Source organism: Zosterops lateralis (genome assembly GCF_965231275.1).
Source record: "Zosterops lateralis genome assembly, chromosome: 8".
NCBI lineage: Eukaryota > Metazoa > Chordata > Aves > Passeriformes > Zosteropidae > Zosterops > Zosterops lateralis.
The window spans coordinates 14402965-14422164 of NC_139768.1; the positions used below are offsets into that span (position 1 = coordinate 14402965).

Below are 19200 nucleotides of genomic sequence, written 5' to 3' on the forward strand. Positions count from 1 at the left end.
AGGTGATGCCAGCTGGCTCAAGTCAAGTCCTGCTGGTGCTGCTGCTGTGCTGGGTGGCCCCCAGCAGGCAGGAACCGGCCCCGGTGCGGCTACGGCTGGGGGGACCACGGGGGCCAGCTGGAGAGGGCCGGCTGGAGGTGCTGTACCAGGGGCGCTGGGGCACCGTGTGCGATGATGGCTTCGACTTCCACGCGGCCACCGTCGCCTGCCGACAGCTGGGTTACACTGCAGCCATCACCTGGACCCACAGTGCCACCTACGGCCAAGGGGAAGGTAGGGGGCAGGTGGGGAATGGGGGGCAGGGGATCCTGACGTGGGCAGTGTGCTTCCCACTGGCTGTGGGAGCCTCCCCACAGGGCTGTGGGTGCAGACAGCTTGCAGGATGCACTGGATGGGGCCTATGATGCTGTGTCCTCAGGCCCCATCTGGCTGGACAACGTGCGGTGTGGGGGCAGTGAAGGCTCCCTGGCAGAGTGTGCCCACAATGGCTGGGGCATCAGTGACTGCCACCATGGCGAGGATGCTGGTGTGGTGTGCTCAGGACAGCGCCTGCCTGGCAACTCCCCTCAGGCTGCCTCCTCTGGTCACCTGGGAGAGGTGAGTGGGGGCCCATGGCATTTGCCTGTGCCCAGCAGGGTACACCAAGGAGGCTGGAGCAAGTCCCACTAACTCTTCCCCTTCCCCTGGCCCCCTTTCTAAACACCCTGCTCTCAATGCTGGAGCTCCACACCCACCCCATGCCCACTGTGGCAGGTGTCAGGACTAACCCTGGAGGAGGTGCGGCTCAAGCCCATCCTGGCACGGGCCAAGCTGAGCATGCCAGTGATGGAGGGTGCTGTGGAGGTGAAGCACAATGGGCGCTGGAGGCAGGTGTGTGATGCCAACTGGACCAGGAACAACAGCCGTGTGGTCTGCGGGATGCTGGGCTTCCCCCGGGAGAAGCACATCAATACCAGCTTCTACCGGTAGGGATGTGGGAGACATGTGCTGCACCTGGGCATGTGGGGCAAGTGCCTGGCTGGACTCTCTGTGGGGACAAGAGGCTGGAGGAGTGGTCAGAGAAGGGCTGCACATATGGGTGGGTGTGTGAGGTGCCAGTATGGCCTAGCCATGCCCGGATCCCCTTCTTGGATCTTTGACAAGAGTCAGAGTTGGGCTCAGCAGCATCCAGAGGTCTTTGGAGATGGTCACCATCATGGCCGGCAAAGTGTGGGAGAAAGGAGAGGAAAGACAAATGTCCCTTGGTCCCTCCCATCCTGTCTCAGCCTGGGACTATAAATACAGCCCATAATGAGCCCCTACCAGTGCCAGGAATCACATAGTCCCGCTGGGACACACGTTACAGACGGGCTTGGCACGGTAATTGCCAGTGGGGAGAGAACATGACGTACCATGGGGTCTCCATCTCCAGGGAGGGCAGAAATGATGGGGCAGGGGGTTCAGGTTTGGGAAATGTCAGTATGGTCCCTCACCTCCTGGCTCTGTACACCCACAGGAAGCTCTGGAACAGGAAGCTTCAGGACCCCAACTCCAGGTAGGTTTCAGCACTAAGCATTGTGGGCCGGGTGCCTTGGATGGGCACTCAGCATAAGCATTGGGTGGGGGAGAGTCTCTGGCACCCGAGATGACCCTGACCCTGCTCCTCTCCCTTGGCAGCCTGAAGACCCTCAGCCAGAAGAACAGCTTCTGGGTGCACAAGGTGCAGTGCCAGGGCTCAGAGCCCCACCTGGCCCGCTGCCCTATGCAGATGGCCCCACCAGCCCCCCACCAGCATGCCTGCCCCCACGGCATGCACACCATCGTCAGCTGTCTCCCTGGCCCTGCCTTCCAGAAGGCCACAGGCAAGGGCAAGAAAAAGGCCACCCCAGGAAAGGTGAGCCCTTCCACACCCTCTCCCACCAATAGAGTCCCAGAGCTGAGCAGCACTCAGCCACCCCATTTGCACTTGCAGAGGGGGCTGGCTGTGTACTGGGGTTGCTGACTGGCTGCTCCCCATACCCAGGTGCTCCCCGTGCGGCTGCGAGCAGGCACCCACCCTGGTGAGGGCCGGGTGGAGGTACTACGCCACGGGGAGTGGGGCACTGTGTGTGACAAGCAGTGGGACCTGGCTGCAGCCAGTGTGGTGTGCCGGCAGCTGGGCTACGGGACAGCAAAGCAAGCCCTGGTGGGAGCCCGGATGGGACAAGGTGAGGCAGGTGTTACAGCATGGACTTGGGAAACCTCTGGGTTTGGAGGGGTGTGATGGGGAAATCAACTGGTTTAATGTGTCCTGCTGGAGAATCCTGGGATGTTCATGCAGCTCCAGCCTGCTCTGGCACGAGGCTGTCCTGTCTGCTCCTGCCATGGCCCCCATTCCCGTAGAGAATGCCCAGACCAGGGGAAGGATGATGAGGGTCCTGCTCCAGGATGCTCATGGAGCAGAGAGCACTGACCTTTCCTGTGCTTTAGGTCTGGGGCCCATCCACATGAGCAATGTACGGTGCACTGGACATGAGCGCTCCCTGGGCGAGTGCCGTTTCCAGGACGCTGAGCAGAATGGGTGTCGGCATGAGGCTGACGCTGCCGTCCGCTGCCACATGCCCTACATGGACTTCAAGAGCCAGGTGAGTCCTTGCCTCCTTTCCAGAGCCTGTTGAACCCCAGCCCCATTGTACAGTCCCTGCTCCCTAAGCTCTATGCCCAGTGTGGATGCTCAGAGCAGCCCTGGAGTGACCCAGCGGATGGAGGGACACAGAGCAGCACCCTGATGGGGTTCTGCAGGATGATCTGGTGGCAAAATTGGTCTTGTAGGGAGGAAAGGAGAAAGAGGAAGATGAGGGAGATGTTCAGCTGGCTTGTAGGGAGGAAGAGGAAGATGGAGATGTTCAGCTGAATGTGTGGGGCTCCTTGTCCCATTGCAGTGTGGGGTGGGAGAGCTGGGGGTCTGTGCCACATTCCAGCTCAGCCCCTCTCTGCCAACAGGTGCGGCTGGCCGGGGGCCGCAACCCCGAGGAAGGCGTGGTGGAGGTGCTGGTGCCAGTGCAGGGGCGGCTGCAGTGGGGTGCAGTGTGCGGTGCACAGTGGGGCCTGAATGAGGCCATGGTGGTCTGCAGGCAGCTGGGGCTGGGCTTTGCCAGCCATGCCCTCCAGGTGAGTGGGGTACCAGCCTGGGCCCAGAACCCAGACATGGGTCTTACACAGGATGGATAGCACGGGCATGATGTGGTCAGGGCTTCTGGGTTGGGATGGTGGGGGAACAAATCCTGGTGGCAATGTTAGGGCAGGAGAGGAGGCAGGGGAGGTAGGTGGGTGCTGGCAAGGGCTGCAAGAACTGGTCCAAGCACTGTGCTCCTCCTCTGTTCAGGAGACATGGTACTGGGCAGGCAGCCCCAATGCCACTCGAGTTGTGATGAGCGGGGTGCGCTGTGCTGGCACCGAGCTGGCCCTCCAGCAGTGCCAGCGCCATGGTCCTGTCCACTGCCCCAGCGGCGGGGGACGCTTCTCAGCAGGGGTCACCTGCACTGCCCGTGAGTAGCAGGAGCTCATGGGGTACTGCTGGGAGGGGGACCCCCTTCTCCTATAGGAGAGTAGGGGGTGCTGTGCAAGGTGGGGATCACCTTCTCAATCCCCGCTGATCCCCTCCATGCCAGATGCACCAGACCTGGTGATGAATGCCCAGCTGGTGCAGGAGACAGCCTACCTGGAGGACCGGCCCCTGGGGCTGCTGTACTGTGCCCATGAGGAGCGCTGCCTCTCCCGCTCTGCTGACAACATGCAATGGCCCTATGGCTACCGCCGCCTACTTCGCTTCTCCTCCCAAATCCACAACCTGGGAAGAGCCGATTTCCGACCGAGGATGGGGCGTCATGCCTGGACTTGGCACCAGTGCCACCGGTGAGTGGCCCATAGGCAGGGGCTGGCAGTGAGCTGCCCCCTCCTTGGGCCAGGCAGGGCATGGTGGCACCCGTCCCCAAGAGGCTGTCCCACCCGGGGTAATTAACAGCGTCTGAGCCAGCACTGTCATTACGACTTTATTTGGCTTCAGGGTTGTAATTTGCTGAGTCCCTGGGTGCTGCCCTGCTGGAAGTTCTGTGGGGGTTGCCTGGGCCAGCCACGCGCTCCCTGCCAGGCACTGGTCCTGTGCTCAGCCCCTGTCCCCACAGACACTTCCACAGCATCGAGGTCTTTACCCACTATGATCTGCTGACGCTCAATGGCTCCAAGGTGGCCGAGGGGCACAAAGCCAGCTTTTGCCTGGAAGACACCAACTGCCCTGATGGTAGGTGCTAGCTGCAGAGCTGACAGTGGCCCCCCATTCTGTTCCCCCAAGGGACTCTGTGCCTCCCTCACTTCCCCTCCTTGCTGCAGGTCTTCAGCGACGCTTTGCCTGTGCCAACTTTGGTGAGCAGGGGGTGAGTGTGGGGTGCTGGGACACCTACCGCCATGACATCGACTGCCAGTGGATTGACATCACCGATGTGCCACCAGGCAGCTACACCTTCCAGGTATGCGGATGGAGGGGTGGGGGACACCAAGCTACCAGATCTCAGGGCTGGGAGGTCCCTTCCATGAGCACCACAGCATCCCTCACCCTGCACATCAGGGTGCTGCTCTGTACCCTGCTGTGCATGCCACAGCCCTGCCTGGCCAGGGCATAGCAGAGGTGCTTCCAGCCCTACCCCTTGCTCTCCCCAGGTGGTCGTGAACCCCAAGCATGAGGTGGCTGAGTCTGACTTCTCCAACAATGTGATGAGGTGCCAGTGCAAGTATGATGGGCAGCGTGTCTGGATGCATGGCTGCCACACAAGTAAGGAGGGACGGGAGCATGGTGCTATGGCAGGCAGCGTGAGGGAAGTGATGAGGCTGGGGGTGCCACAGGTTTCTTCTGCCCCCACACGCCCACCCACCCTGACAACATCACTCTCCCCAGGTGATGCCTACGGTGCCGACGTGGTGAGCGATCTGGAGAGACGGGAGCGCCTGGCCAACAACCTCGTGTGAACCCTTGGCATTGACAGGGTCCCAGCAGCGCCACAGGAGAGTCCAACTCCTGCAACCCAGCCCCTGTGCCCCGGCACCACTGGACTGAGCTCAGGGACTTGCAGACTTTTGTCTTTATTGATGCTGCTGCAGAGGATGGAGATGAGCACTAGGGCGGGCAGGGAGTGCCTGGGGGTGCCCAGTCCCATGCTGCCAGTGGGACTTCGAAGAGTGGCCCAAGTACCACAGCAGCCCTCACCTCCACAGCCCCAGGGCCCCCAGGACAACTACCTCAGCCTACCCAGCCCCCCACGCTCCAGCAGACTCAGGACAATTCCCAGCCACCCATGCACCAGTCCTGTCTTCAATAAAGGTTCTGTGAGCTGGGAGGAGGGAGCTGTGCTGTGGGAGAGGGGGTACTTCCTTACCAATCCCACCATCACCTCCTCCTTTTCCTGCACTCTTTCCCATTAGGATCAGTCCCCCACTGGGAACAACTTGGTATAGGCAATGTGTCCCTAGCCAGGCAGTGTTTCCCCTGTGCCACCCAGGGCCACCAACTCTCTGGCTGTCTGCATGTGTCTGCATGTCTGTACATGCATCAAGCAGCTCTGGCTTGCCATCAGTGGTCCCCATGGGCCAGGGCACCCTGGCCCTGAACTGGCTAACCCTGTCCATGCAAAAAGACCCAGCCAGCCCTGTAGCAGCATGGACTGGCAGCCAGCCCAGCAGCCACTGTGTCTGCAGCTGACGTGCTGGGCTTTCCCAGGCTGTCCTGGCAGCTTCCCAGACATGGGAGCTGTGGTAGGGCCACTCTGTCCCTCAAAGCCCTTGCTTCTGGGCACAGTGTGGGGACACAGGGTACACTGTGCCTGTGCTCTCTGTTTCTTTACCTCCCGTGGTTTCTATCTTTTTTCTTACAACAGGAAATAAAAGGGAATGTCACCAACACACTCTGTACTGTCTGTTCCTCAGATTGCCAGCCACGGGGCAGTGCCAGCCCTCTCCTTGCACACCTCTGTGCATTCCTGCCTCGCTGGCAGGCACCAGCCCATGGTGGGGGGCTGTCAGCACCCACCTTGACCCAGGACAAGTCAGGCTGCACTCACACGTGATGGTCCCTGCACGTGGAGTTGCTGCTCATGGTGGTGATGCACTGAAGGGGCCCAAAGCCAGAGACCGTGGCAAGGCACGTGCTGGTGGAGGCTCACACGGCCAGGGTCAGGCTTTGAGGGATGCCGGATGGTGGGGAAGATGTTTTCCACATGAGAGCAGCTTTGTGCCCTGAAATTTCCACTGTCCAAGCCACGAGCATCCGGGAGCAGCAGCCGAGATGGCTCCCAGCTGGCAGCGCTGCCGGACGGCGCAGGGGCAGGCAGCCACCACCGCCGGGTCATGACCAGCTCCACTGCTGCCAAGCTGGGGGACAGCCAGGGGACACAGGGCAGGCACATGAACTCTTCAACAACCAAAAGCATGCAAAATGCTGGCAGTGGTGGCAGAAAACCATCATCCCCATCTTCATCTCCTGTGGAAGGCCCCAAAACCTCAGAGTCTGCAGAGCTAGAGGGTGGGAGCACTGGGGAACATAGGGCTGTTTTTCAGGTGCTGAGAGATGATGCAAAGCAGAGCCAAAGGCAGGTCCCAGGTGCCAGCCTCCGCCCGGGGGCAGGGCAGGAAGCCCCCAGCCTGCCATGGCCGGCAGCACAGCCACATCACAGCCCCGTGTGGGGCCAGGAACACGGCCCTGCCCATGCTCTGACAAGGGCCCTGCTGTTCAGGGCTGCAGCTGCTCCGCGGAAGTAAACAGGGTCCCTGCCAGCACATTCCTGCCTGCCGTCCTACCCGATCCCTCCTGCCTGCACATCCCCCACAGCCGTCGGGGACACCCAGCACCTGGGAGGGGTGGACATCCCCACAGCAGTGCAGACCATGCGCAGCTGCCCCTGGCATGCACACCCTCCCCTGGTATGAAGGGAACGGGGGAGCCACCACCCAGGCGAGCAAATAAAATAAATGGCATTTATTAGCAAAATAAAGGACAGAAACTCTCACTCACAAGGCCCTGCAAGGTGGCCAGGGCCACCCCACACAGCCTGCCATGCTCTCTACTGAGCTCCCTGCATCCTGCTGTTGCTCCTCCTGTGGCTGGCAGCCTTGGGGGTTCTACCCTGGGCAGGGTGGGCAGTGCTGCCTGATAGCAACAGCATCCTCACAGCACCAACCAGCCCATGTGCTGCTCAGCCCTTTCGGTGAAGCAGCGCAGTGCTTTTGGACACAGTGCAGAATCTGTCCCACCTCTGAGACACAGAGTGCTCTGCCTGCCTGCAGAGAGGGACATGGGCTCAAAGTGCAGCCTCTTGGCTCAGTCCCGGCCCTCCCAGGCATCCTCCCGCTGCTTGTTCTCCAGGCGCTTCCTCTCTGCAAAGACAAGAGGGTCAACGCCACATCCCTATCACCTCGCCTCCCTGTGGAGGTGGCTGGAGTCCACCCTGGTGCAGCCCCCTCTCACCCAGCACCTTGTGAGAAGGAGCATGCATGAGGAAGCCCCTCCTATACTGCAGCCCCTCCAGGCATCTAAAACTCACCTTGAGCTTCTTGCAGCTTCCTCCGCTCAGCATCTCGTTGGGCTGGTGTCTGCTTGCTCCGTACCCCCAGGGCACCAATCACCAGCCGCCGGGCCAGGACAGCTGATGTTTCAGGGCGCTCCTTGGCTGGCTGCAGGTACTCTGCGAAGACGGGGACATTAGTGTGGCATTCTGGAAGAGACAGGGCAGCCAGCACAGCTGTGGAGCTGTGCTGGCTGCCCCATCCATCCCTTACTAAAAGGATGATGTTGCAGCACAAGCACGATGGCACAAGCTGGCACAGGGCAGCACCACTCACCAGCAAACGCCCTGGCTTTGGCTTTAGAGGCGCGGGTGCCCTGGGAGAGTGGGCGTGTCTTCACCATCAGGTGCTTAGTGCTGAGGGCATCTCGTGCTGCAGGAAGAGAGCAGCATGTCCACGTGCAAAGTCAGCCCCATGCCCAGGATTTGGCTGCAGGAGACGGATGCCTCCTCTCTGCCCATCCCCAGCTGAACCAGGAGCAGTACCTGTTATGGGGCTGGAGAAGATGCCCAGGGCATGCGTATCATCCACCCATTTAATATCAAAGCCTTTTTTCCTGCCAAAGAGTGGGAAGGTCAGCAAGGCATCAGCACCTGATGGGCAGCCATCTGGAGCACAGCCCAGGCAGGGAACCCCAGCAGCAGGGACAGAGTGCTGGCAGACTCACTGATAGCTGCAGAAGACACGCATCAGATCCTCAGTGCGGAAATCCGAGGGGAAATCGTAGATCTCGATGACGTGGGGCAGCTCATCATCGCTGATGTCTGGTGCAGCAGGTTCAGCCCCATAGTAGTTGAAGCGGGGTGACTGCCGGCTCTCCTGGTGCCTCTCACCCCCTGAGAGCTGCAGCAGTAAGAGAGGCACAGCACTGAGCAACCCAAACCCACCTGCCTCACAGCAGTTCCCAATCCACACTCCCCAGAAAGTTGTCCAGGCCCCTGCAGCTCACCCCAGCACTGCAATGGATTCAGGGCATTGAGAATTAAGAGGTATCAACCAAGGTTCTCACACCATGCACTTGCTTTTCCTATTACCAGCATCCCTTCACTTGCCATGCCCTCCAGCCAGGTAGGAGGAATGGTAGGAATGACAGGGGTGAAACAGCAAATGCATCTCCAAGCACATCTCTCCTTCCACAGTGATGTGATAACCTGAAATACCTTTGGGGAAGAACGAGCAGGATAGTAATGCCAAGAGGAAAGACTGATGTCTCTCTGCCACATGGAAGCACCAGGTCCAGCACACCCTGGCTGCAGTACATGCACCAGAGCAGCCTATCCAGCACCCCAGATGCCAAGATGAAAAAGACAGTGCTCCACTGAGGAGCAAGTTCTGCTGGTTAATCACCTGTGCACCTAAAAATTTACGTTTTATTTCTCATTTGAATTTGTCTGACTTCACTTTACAGCTGGCAGTTCTTGTTCTTCCTCTCTCCTGGATTAAAGAGCCTTCAGTCCCTGGTCTCCTCCCCATCACAGCACTTACTAATGTTAATCAAATCCCTTCTCAATCTTCTTGATAAAATGGGTTGTGCACCTTTAGTACCTCACAGTGGGCCACTTTCTCCAGCCCTAAAAGATGATGGCTGTACAGCATTTCTACCTTGCACATTTTTCAATCTTTATTTTAAAACACAGGCAGCAGCCTCCCACTGCCACAACACAGGGGTGCAGCCAGCCCCGATTTCCCTCTGTCCCACAGCACTGCCAGTGCCAGCTGGTCACCCTGCATCATATTCTGCCCAGTGGGCCACCCTGCATCACTTGCTGAATCCTTGCTTTCCAAACCATGCCATGCCCATGGCCAAGGGGATTCACTGCCCTGCTTCAGCTGAGACACCAGGCCAGGTGCAGTCCAAAGCCACTGACAGCTCCCCTTTTCCCCCTGGGGCGTGGGGTTGGCATGATGCCATGAAATGGGTACATAACTCAGGCGTGTTCCCACCCCGATCCCCTAAGTGATCATAGCAGAGCACACCGCGACTGCAAGCTTAGAGTCCATAAATCCCAGCCAGCTCAGTCGATAAAAAGTGCTCATTCCGACAATTTTATGGGGAAGATGGATTCACGGCAGGTAAGGGGGTGCTGCCATAGCAGCTGGATGCCAGTGGAGGGTAGAGCTGAGTTATGGAGCTCACGGGACAAGCCAGCACTGCCAGCAGAGCCTCCTGCCCTGTGCAGGGCAGCACACTCATCAGGCACCCTGCGCCTGCTCAGGGGAAGCGCAGGAGCAATTCCCAGGCAGGATAAAGCCCTGCAGTGCTGCTTGAGGGAGCAGAGCACTCAGGTAGTGCTAGGCACTGGGAAGATGATTAGAGAGCCGGAGCACAGAGTGCCAGAGCAGGCCTTGACCTTCACAAATCACCAAGTGTGGCGGGGCAGGAAGGACAGGAGCCGTCTGGCAGCAGGGCTCAGCCACGCGGCAGGCACGGCTCAACAGGTCCCCCTGCACTGCCAGCCCAGCACAAGGCATGCCAGCTCCCCAGCTGTGGGGCAGGGCAAGGACTGAGAGCCATGGTGCAGTCCCCAGCCCCGGCAGGCATCCTGGGGAGGGTTCACTGATGGATGGACAGACAGATGACAGGGAAAATGAAACCTGTCCATCATATCTCACTGCTCTCTAAAGACACACTCCTGCCAGAGCAGGTCAGAGGGGTCAGTGGCTGCTTGGTTACACCACAGCCCTGGGCACGCACGCACCGTGGCCCTGCTGTGCCACACTGGCTGATGGAGAGTCCACAGAGCCTGCAAGGAAATGGTCACAGTGTTTAATTACTGTGTGTTCAAACTGATTTCTACTCTGAATTTGTCTGGTTTCAGCTTCCAGCCAATGGTGCTCACTGTGGTGTTGTTTTCTTGCTAGATTAAAGAGCCATCCGCTATCAGAAATCTCTCCTCCACACAGAACGTCATAAATCTTGCTCTCTGCCAGGTATCTGCATTGCATGAGGATTTGGTTACAAGTAAGATGTTACTAATTTTCTTGTTCTTTTTGTTAATTAACACCAGCTCCATCTTCCCAAGAGCCTGCGCCCTCCCCAAGCAGCTACATCCACCTGCTGGGAGCTCAGAGGGCTCAGGAAGCATGAGGCACCATGTGGGATTCTGCAAGGGACAAAGATGGCAACTTTTGATAAATCCGTATTTCAGGTTCTTTTTCACCCATTTTGGGAAGCTCCCTGGAAAGCTCAAACTTGTCTCAGAGCTTGTGCATAGGGGAGCCAATACAGATACTCCTTGGAGTGAGAACCTATACTGCACATCACAACCTTGCTTACAGCATCCTATGGCTGCATCATAAGAGGGATCCTCCCTGATCTTCCTCCCCTGAGGATGAAGCCATGCCCACAGCATCAGCCCACAGAAAGCCAATGCCACCTGTACCAGCTCCCTCAGAGCAGCAGTGCTGTTCTCCTCGCACCATCACTCACCACAGCCTCTGGTCTGGAGGGTGCAAGACAGTGGCTCAGGGGAGCACAGCCAGGCAAGGATGGGACTACTCAACGCCCTTCCCCATCCCCCCACATGCAAGCCGTTTGTGTCCCACCATCTCAGCACCACACCAGGCTCCAAGATGACACATCAATCCAAGCAAGGCCTTGCGGACAAGGTGGGATCTGTGTCCCTCAGTAAGAATGCTCTAGAGTTAATCTGATGCCTTCACATGCTGTTATCAAGGCACCACCCGCCACTTCGCACCCTGCTTCCAGCCAGGGGTAGGCAGACACTGGATGTAACAATATTAACATTGTTTGTTTCTTCAGGTACATTAATGTCATTTGGAAAATTACCAGTTCGACGCTACTGATTTAAAATGCAGTAAGGGATATCCAGCCTTGCTGCAGGAGCCAAGCTTTCCTTGTGAGTGGCAGCAAAATGGTGTGGGTCCCGGCACTAAGCAGCCAACTGTAGTAAATTCAGCAGCATGTGTGCAGGAGGGAATGGCAATGAGCCACAGCTGATTAAGAAGTCATAGTTTTGAGGAAACATCCCATTGCTGCTTCAATGGGATCCCATACATCTCAGCCCATTTCTTTATCAGCAGCCCTGGTTTTATGAGGGTGCAGTTGCAGTTTACAGTACTTCAGCAGGTGTTACTGGGCACACTTTATGTACTACAGAGGGACCATCACCTCAGCCTTTACCAACAACGCAGGATGGGATAGGACAGATGGGGGAAAATGCAGATCCCAGGTGTTTTGGCACCACAGGGGAAGGCTGGCTCTAAGAGAAGGCAGCACAGCCAGCCAGGCTGACTATGCCCTTGGTGCAGCTCACCCATCCCATGCACTCACCCCAGAGAACACAGGAACAGTCATCCCCCACCTCCCAGCGAGCACCAGTCACCATCCCTACAAACCCCCACAAACACTGGCTTGCAGGAAGTACCTCCTCCAGCAGGCGTGGGTCCAGGCAGTCCCCATCATCATTGAACAGCATATCCCAGCTCTCCTCAGCACCCGGGCTGGTCTGGCTCAGGGTTTCAGCACTGGCACTGGTCTGTCCTTCCTTTGGGGAGCTGCTGTGGAGACCTCTCTCTTCTTTCTCAGCCTCCTGGTGCTTCTGCAGTGAGCCTACATCCTCATCTGGCCTTGCCAGCTCCTTGGCCCAGGACGCAGGTGAAATCTCCTCCATGCCATGGCACAGCAGCTCTATGGGCAGTGGGGGCTCACAGCTTTCCAGAGGTGCTCCCTCCCACGGACTGGTCTCAGCCTCAGCACTACTATCTGTGCAGGCAGAAGTGCTGCCTGCTTCCTCTACAGCAGGCACCAGGTCACCCTCCCCACTGGGATCCCCAGCACCAGCAGTCCTCTCCTCCATGACAGGCGGGAGCTGGGATGGGCTGCCCATGCCCTGCTGTGGAGTGCTCCCTCCTGGGAGTACTGGAACATCACCCATGCTACTCCTCAAGGACACAGGTTCACAGCTGGCTCCTGGTGCAGACAAGGCGCTCTCCCCAGGAAGCACAGCTCTGCCTCCCCATATCTCCTCTTCCTCCTGTACCCCAGTGACACAACCCTTGCTCTGCTCTGCCAGGACAGACTTCTCCTCCTCCCTCTCCTCCTCCAAAGCTTTTGAACTCACCATCTCCCCTACCACCTGGGGTACACTGCCATGGTTGCCCACTCCTGCTGACTGCAGGACAGCCTCTCCCAGGCTCTGGGAGAGGTCCCCACCTGGATCTAGGGTGCTGTCCCCCAAGTGCTCCAACATGCCACTCAGGCCTGTCTGACAAGCCACTGCTGGGCTAGCAGCAGGTGTTGGGCTAGTGGAGTCATCCCCATGCTCAGGGGTAGCCCCAGCCTGGGCACTCAGTGGGGATGGAGGGTCAGGCTCACTCCTTATCATCCTGTCGCCATGGCTGAGCTCTCCAGGCTCTTCATGAGATGCTTTGTCCTGCCTGTCCCTGGGCTGAGCAACAGCTGGATCTGGGCATGGCTCACACAAGCTGGGTGATGCCTCCAGGCTTTCCAGTGCAATAGGGCAGCTGTCTCCTGTCCTACGGCTGTGCCTGGCAGAAGCTGTCCTCAACTCCTTTGGGCCGGCATCCACCTTGTTCTCCCTCCTTGCCGCTCTGCTTGTCTGTGTTCTGGCACGGGGGCTTCGTCTCTGCCCCTCGCTACTGGCCCAGCCAGAGTCCTGCAGCAGGCGGTGGTTCCCAGGCTCCCGGCGGTGGTTCTCCAGCTCACAGCGGTGCGCAGCCCGTGTGTCACTGGCTGCTTGTGCCTCTCTCTCCCGCCGCGCTTTGGGCACGTAGAGGGCCATGTCGGGCTTCCTGCGGCGCGCCCGGCTGCCCTCCGCCTCCTGCTGCATGGTGCCACCGCTGCCTGCCAGGGAGAGAACAGCGTCACCGCCCCGCCTGCAGCCCTACAGCCCCACCACTGAGTGCACAGGGGACAGCCCCTGCCCAGGTCACTGAGTCAGGGTCCCAGCACCCACCCTTGCTCCCTCAGCAGCTGGCACACAGTGATGGGTTGTGGAGCCTCAACACTGTCCCACAGTAGGGTATCTGCATACACAGTTTGAGGCCTGGAGCACCCCACAGTCTTTGGTGGGGCTCATCCGGCTTGGAAGAAGCAGGGAAATCCTGACGGAGCCACTGAGGCATCTCCCCACTCCAGCAGCTGCTACCTGGGACCCTGAAGCTCAAGGGACCAGTGTCTGCAGAACACTGAGACCATGCACTACTCAGGCATCAAAAACCACAGAGAAGCCTGAGTCAGCCACAGAACAACAGAAAGCAAACCCCAGTGCAGGGAGACCCTGGCACAGGACCATGGCATGATGCAGCCCTGCTCACCTGCTACCCCGTCCCGACAGAGATTTATTTTTCATCATCTTTGGCAGAAGCAGGCACGCCGCAAGCGGCCAGGCCCCCCTGCCCCTATAAATATGCATCAGACAGGGTTTATGGAGACGGATGGTGCGGGGGGCTGCACTGTGGTTGAGGGGAAGGGAGAGCGGGGCTGGGCTGGGGCCCCATGATTAATCACTGCCCACTCTGTTTAGGGGGATTCATCACAGGCCGCTGTCAGGTAAATCACTGGAAAAACACCTCTTCAGTAATTAATGTGAAGTGACGGATGGACAGCCCCTGGGCCCATTAATCTGGACCATCAGCGCCAACCGAGATTATGAATGTCAGGATGCATAAACTGCCGGCAGATCAATAGGGCCAGGAACCCATCCAAGGCTCTCATTTCCGAGGCACCTCCGGTACATTAGCCTCCCCTCCACACAGCCCCTGACCGAGGCGCGAACGCTCTCCGTGGCCCCTCACCAACAGCCAGCAGTGGTGCCGGGAAGGCGAGGGGAGGCCAACCGCTGGCTGGAAAGTGGCTGGGGCTGCCCATGCCACACGGCATCATCCCCTCTTCCTGATGGATGGGCAGACCATTGCCTTGGCATGATGGATGAGTCTCTCATGGCTCTCTGGAAACCACTGGAAAAGCCCAGCAGGGAAGTACCCCTAGCATGATCACAGCACCCGTGCCCGCACTTCATACTGTGAAGACGGGCAGGAACATGAGGTGCAGGCACAGGTGCCATGGTGATGCTGAGCACTATCCCAGGGCTGCCCCAATCATTTTTCTGCCTCCATAGCTCTTGTCATTTTTTCCTCCCTCTTTGATACACTAATTTTGCTGGCAGAACGATCCCCTTTATCTTTATCGACCGCAAGAAAGGAATGTATCCTACAAACCTTCCAAGGACTGGATTAGTCATTTTTCAATACTGAGGCATTATACATTTTCTCACCGAATGGCAGCCCAAGTGCCAGAGGGGAGGGGGCACTGGAAGCCCCCCTGGCACCACCATTTCCAACCACACATAGCTTCCAACTGCACTGAAGCATGTTCAGCTAAAGGACTTTTCCCAGCCAAGCCCGGAATCCCAGGCCATGGCTCATCGCTAAATGTCCTGTGGTGATCAGTGATCTCCCCAGGCTCTCTTTCCTGACAATTTCCACCACAGGGATCAACCAGCAGCAGCATTGCTCCATGCACATCCCATGTCACCTCCAAGAGCCTTTGCACATTTATGGGCTCCTCAAAAGCTTGCCATTCACCTTGCCTCACCCTCCAAAGCAGATGGTGCAGCATTAGCCAGACGGCTGGTGCGGGGAGCATCCTCTCCCTGCACAGCTTTGCCTCTGCCTGCCACACACTGCTGGGGAAGAGCTGCTTCCTGCAGCCTGGGAAGAAGCACAGCAAGGTGTTAGATGACCCACACTGGCAGGGATGCTGCAGTGCTTTGTTTTCTCCCCACAGGGCAGCACAGCTCCTGCCCTCAGCCTATTACACACTTCATCGATGCCACAGCCACAGGTCGGCACTGACTGATTTCATGCTCCGGGAGGCAGAGCAATGGCCCTGCCTTTGGATCTCATTCACACTACACTAGGCAGGGCAACCCCGCCACTCCCAGAGTCTGGGACCAAGCTCCACAAAGACAGGCAGCAACGGGCAGTGCACATCCAAAAAGGCCTATGCTGCCCCAGATACTGTCCTGTTTTATGGACCTGCCTAGCAAAAAAACTCAGTGCTCTGGCACCAAGCAGTGAAAGGCCATGGTACCATGTAAGAGTGGTGATGGGAGTGCTGTCCAGCTGTCTGGCACGTAAAGTCCGCCAGACCAGCACAATATAGCCCAGCATGGCCAGGAGGATGCTGGATCACCAGCCAGGAGGCAGCCAGAGCTCCCTGAAGGCACAAGCTCCTCTCACACTGCTTCCAGGAACACCCTGCCCATGGGCAGCTGGTGCTCATGGTATGTGTTTGTGAGGTATCAGCAAGCTACCCAGTCAGATGCCAGCCTGTGTTTCTCCTCTAGCAAACATCTGCAGCACACATGGGCAGCATTTCTTCCCTGATTTTTCTCCCTGTCCTGTCCAGGGAAGGACCCCACAAACAAGAGCAAGCCAGCCACAGTCCTGCTCAGGGAACCTGGGAACAAGCACGGATGCTGGGCTGTGGTGCTCACGTGGAACATGCCAGTACCTGGCGAAGTCTCAGTGCCACACAGCACCCTCTCAGCAGGCTGCCGCATTTCCTGGCAGGGAGCTGTATTTTTAGCCTTCGAGGTTTCTAATTCCACTCAATCCATATTCCCATCGATAGAGCAGATAACCTTAAAACCTTGACAGTGAACAGGGATGGCAATACTGGGGGACCAGGAGCCTTGGGGGACCTCACGCAGCCTTGGCATGCAGCTTGCACACCACAATGTCACTCTTTACAGCCTGCAGCAGATTGGGCTCTTTGAAGGGGAAAAAAATAACTACAATAACAAGATTAATAAAAAGGCAGGTACAAGGAGATTCTAAACAGCTCCACTGGGGAACCTGCCACTTGCAGGACTCATCCCATGCCAGGCACGTGCCATAGCACACTTACCAACTGCACAACACCAACCCCTGGCAGCCTGGACAAGGACTGTCAGAGGTTTTGGTTACCCTGCACCTCTCTTGCTCTCAGCAAAGCTCCAGCCCAGGCCACCTGGCTCAACAGCAGGCAACAGGGCCAAGAAAGGACCTGGATACCTGGTGGAAACAGAACAAAAACATGAACACAGCCACTGGTACAAGGCAAAGCAAAGCATTCAAGGAGCGAAGAGCTGCATTCCATCCAACTCCTGCCTGCAGCCCCGCAGGCTTTAAGACGTCCTGTCCCCTGCTGCCAGGAGAAAGAGCTCTCCAGCAGCCACAGCACACACTGGCTATGTGAGAGAGGCACTGAGAGAGATTTCAATCGTGCCTTTCACTTGCAATACTCTTAGGAGACACCTGGAACAGATGCTCTTAGGAGATACCTGGAACAAGAGAAGGGGAATATTCCAGACAGGAAGATGATTTGTAAGTCAATAGTGTCCCCTCACAGCTGCAGGGGGGCAGGGGAGAGAGAAGGGACAACAAACCAGCAGAAGGAGTTAACAGCCAGAATGCTAAGGGAAATACAAAGGACTTCACAAATATACCCAGGCAGAATCAGCACAAAAGTGAAAAGGTCTATTAATAAACAAGGAGGGAGAGAAAATTAATGACGGCTCAAAAATAAAGATGACTCAAAAGGGAAAAATCACTGTTTTTAAACAGAAAAATGCAAATGAGGCAGAGGCCTTGCAAAAACAGCTGCAGGAAAAGCAAAAACAGCATGTCCACACAGACCCAGTCACCTGGCCAGGCTGGCCAGTTCAGAGAGGAACCTATTAACCTGCTGACACACAGTGCTGAGAAGAAACCAGGGCCCTAGTGATGGGTAGAGCAAACAAGGCACTGATTTTCTCTGCAAGAAAGGACGACAAAACCACAGCTGAAAACAGGATAAACCCTGTTCCTACCCCTAGTGCAGAACAAAACTGGCAGTTAAAGGAGCCTGCATACCAACACAATGAATGATGGACACTGGCTTGCCCAGAGGAGTTATTTCAGAAGAATCACTGGGCAAAGCTTTTTGATGAGGTAAGCAAGAGCCAACTTAGCTGAACTTCAGGGTCTTGTTTTACCATCTCTCAAACTTTTACTTGTATAATGAATTGTCATTAAATTGGCAGATGATACTGAGCAGTGAGCTGTTGTAAACACTATCCAAAACGCTGCTGAAAGGATACAAGAAATGTTAGCAGGAAACAAAGCAAGACCTAGCCTGGGAAAATGAAGGTAAAATAACCCAAAGTAGCTACTCAGGGAGCAAGAGCATCCTGAAAAGCAAGGCCCAGAGTCCTACAATGCACTTACACCAGAAAGGTAGTGACTGGGGTGACCACCCCAAAATGTGCAAGAGGCATATCTGGTCACAAGCATCGTGCCATGGGCCACTCTAGTGTATGAAAGCCCCACAGCAGGCAGCACACAGAACCTCACAGGTGGTGTGAAGGATAGATGAGGATGCCAGGGGCCTGCAAGCAGCCACGACAGTGTCCAGCACCTGTGAGCACCAGACACCTGTCTTACAAGGCACGGCAGACTGGAGCAGCGAGCACACAGGAACCCGTGTGACTCCCCTGCACCCAAGGGCTGACACATCGCCCTGTGACTCCGGACAGGGGGGAGAGTTACGGGGTCTGCAATGTGCCATGTTATCCGGGTATCCCGGGGGGCTGCCAGCGGACTGGGGAGGTGAGACTGCAGGTGGGGACACGGCTGGGACAGGGCGTGGGGGGCAGGACTGGGGAAAGGGATAGAGGAGGGGGATAGGACAGGGATAGGGATAGGGATAGGGATAGGGATGAGGGCTGGGACAGGGGATAGGGATGAGGGCTGGGACAGGGGATAGGGATGAGGGCTGGGACAGGGGATAGGGATGAGGACTGGGACAGGGATGAGGACTGGGACACCAGGGCGAGGGAGAGCGGGGCAGCGCGGGGACCGGGCAGGGCGCAGGGACAGGGCAGGGCGCACACCCGGGGCCGCTGTGCCCCGGTACCGAGCGCCGTGCCGGGCAGGGCAGTGCCGGGCCGGGCCGGGCCGGGCCGGGCAGTGCCCCCCGCCAGGCCGCCGCCGTTACCAGTGGCCGTGCCGGGTCCCCCGTCGCTCCGCGCCGCTTGTGCCGCTTCCGCCGCGCCGGGCCCGCCCCGCCGAGGGGAGCGCCGGGAGTTGTAGTGCGGAACCTCCGTGCGGGACGGGCAGTGCGGGGCCTGTAGGGCGGCCCCGGCCTCCGCCCCGCCCCGGGCCCGGCCGCCGCTCCTCCCCCCGGCCGGGGGCAGACGGGCCGTCCTTCTTTCCCCGCACCGCCCGGCGGGAAGGACGCTCTGTGCCTGGGATGGTGGCGGACAGAGGGAGAGCCACCCCCGCTCCCCCCACGGGTGGCCCCCCAGGCTGCCCTGGGCTCCCGTGCCCGTTCGGTGTCACACGCCGGCCCTGGGGCTCGCTGTGGCGGGGCGGGCAGACACGGGGACACCGCGCTGGGAAGGCTTTGGGCGAGCTGGTGCGGCCGCCCTGGTTAGTTTGGCTGATGGGCAGCGGGTCTCTGCCCGCTCCCTTCTCCAGAACCTCCTTCCTGCTCAGCCGAAGCTTCCCGATGCGATTCCCAGCCAGCTGTTTCCCAGCCAGCTGTTTCCCAGCCGGCTTCATGGGGTGGGTACCGGAGGAGAGGTGACCCGGGGAAAAGGAATGTCCCATGGCGTGCACGGT

General features: G+C 58.2%; 2 protein-coding genes across 4 annotated transcripts in view; one reads left to right on the forward strand and one right to left on the reverse strand.

Annotated features, from left to right (window-relative positions):
- LOXL4 (lysyl oxidase like 4) overlaps window positions 1–5908 on the forward strand; it is a 6800-nt gene extending 892 nt beyond the window's left edge. For both annotated transcript variants that reach the window (XM_083866694.1, XM_083866693.1), the window contains exons 3-16: window positions 3–273; window positions 419–597; window positions 754–965; window positions 1496–1534; window positions 1657–1873; window positions 2003–2186; window positions 2449–2603; window positions 2962–3129; window positions 3344–3506; window positions 3630–3873; window positions 4143–4258; window positions 4348–4484; window positions 4675–4786; window positions 4910–5908. In XM_083866694.1, coding sequence (XP_083722820.1) covers window positions 3–273; window positions 419–597; window positions 754–965; window positions 1496–1534; window positions 1657–1873; window positions 2003–2186; window positions 2449–2603; window positions 2962–3129; window positions 3344–3506; window positions 3630–3873; window positions 4143–4258; window positions 4348–4484; window positions 4675–4786; window positions 4910–4980 — 2268 coding nt within the window. In that variant the 3' untranslated portion in view covers window positions 4981–5908. The remainder of the gene's footprint in view (window positions 1–2; window positions 274–418; window positions 598–753; window positions 966–1495; window positions 1535–1656; window positions 1874–2002; window positions 2187–2448; window positions 2604–2961; window positions 3130–3343; window positions 3507–3629; window positions 3874–4142; window positions 4259–4347; window positions 4485–4674; window positions 4787–4909) is intronic.
- Window positions 5909–6967: 1059 nt separating this feature from the next.
- R3HCC1L (R3H domain and coiled-coil containing 1 like) lies at window positions 6968–18619 on the reverse strand. Of its 2 annotated transcripts, XM_083865847.1 has the most exons (7): window positions 18575–18619; window positions 11958–13396; window positions 8237–8412; window positions 8055–8125; window positions 7846–7941; window positions 7548–7688; window positions 6968–7380 (listed from the first exon to the last, which is right to left on the reverse strand). In XM_083865847.1, the coding sequence occupies exons 2-7, from the start codon at window positions 13380–13382 to the stop codon at window positions 7325–7327; spliced, it is 1965 nt and encodes a 654-aa protein (XP_083721973.1). In that variant the 5' UTR covers window positions 13383–13396; window positions 18575–18619; the 3' UTR covers window positions 6968–7324. The 2 variants fall into 2 exon arrangements, with proteins under 2 accessions (XP_083721973.1, XP_083721974.1); XM_083865848.1 differs by lacking the exons at window positions 6968–7380; window positions 7846–7941; window positions 8055–8125 and having other exon boundaries at window positions 7554–7688.
- Between the last annotated feature and the right edge of the window lie 581 nt (window positions 18620–19200).

What these genes read in the sequence shown, in the direction of transcription:
- R3HCC1L (XM_083865847.1), bottom strand. Translation starts at nt 13,382, where the DNA reads ATGCAGCAGGAGGCGGAGGGCAGCCGGGCGCGCCGCAGGAAGCCCGAC. An exon ending in CAAAGCCAGGGCGTTTGCTG is followed by an intron (nt 7,689 to 7,845) that starts GTGAGTGGTGCT and finishes CCGTCTTCGCAG; the next exon opens with AGTACCTGCAGCCAGCCAAG. An exon ending in GAAGCTGCAAGAAGCTCAAG is followed by an intron (nt 7,381 to 7,547) that starts GTGAGTTTTAGA and finishes TTGTCTTTGCAG; the next exon opens with AGAGGAAGCGCCTGGAGAAC.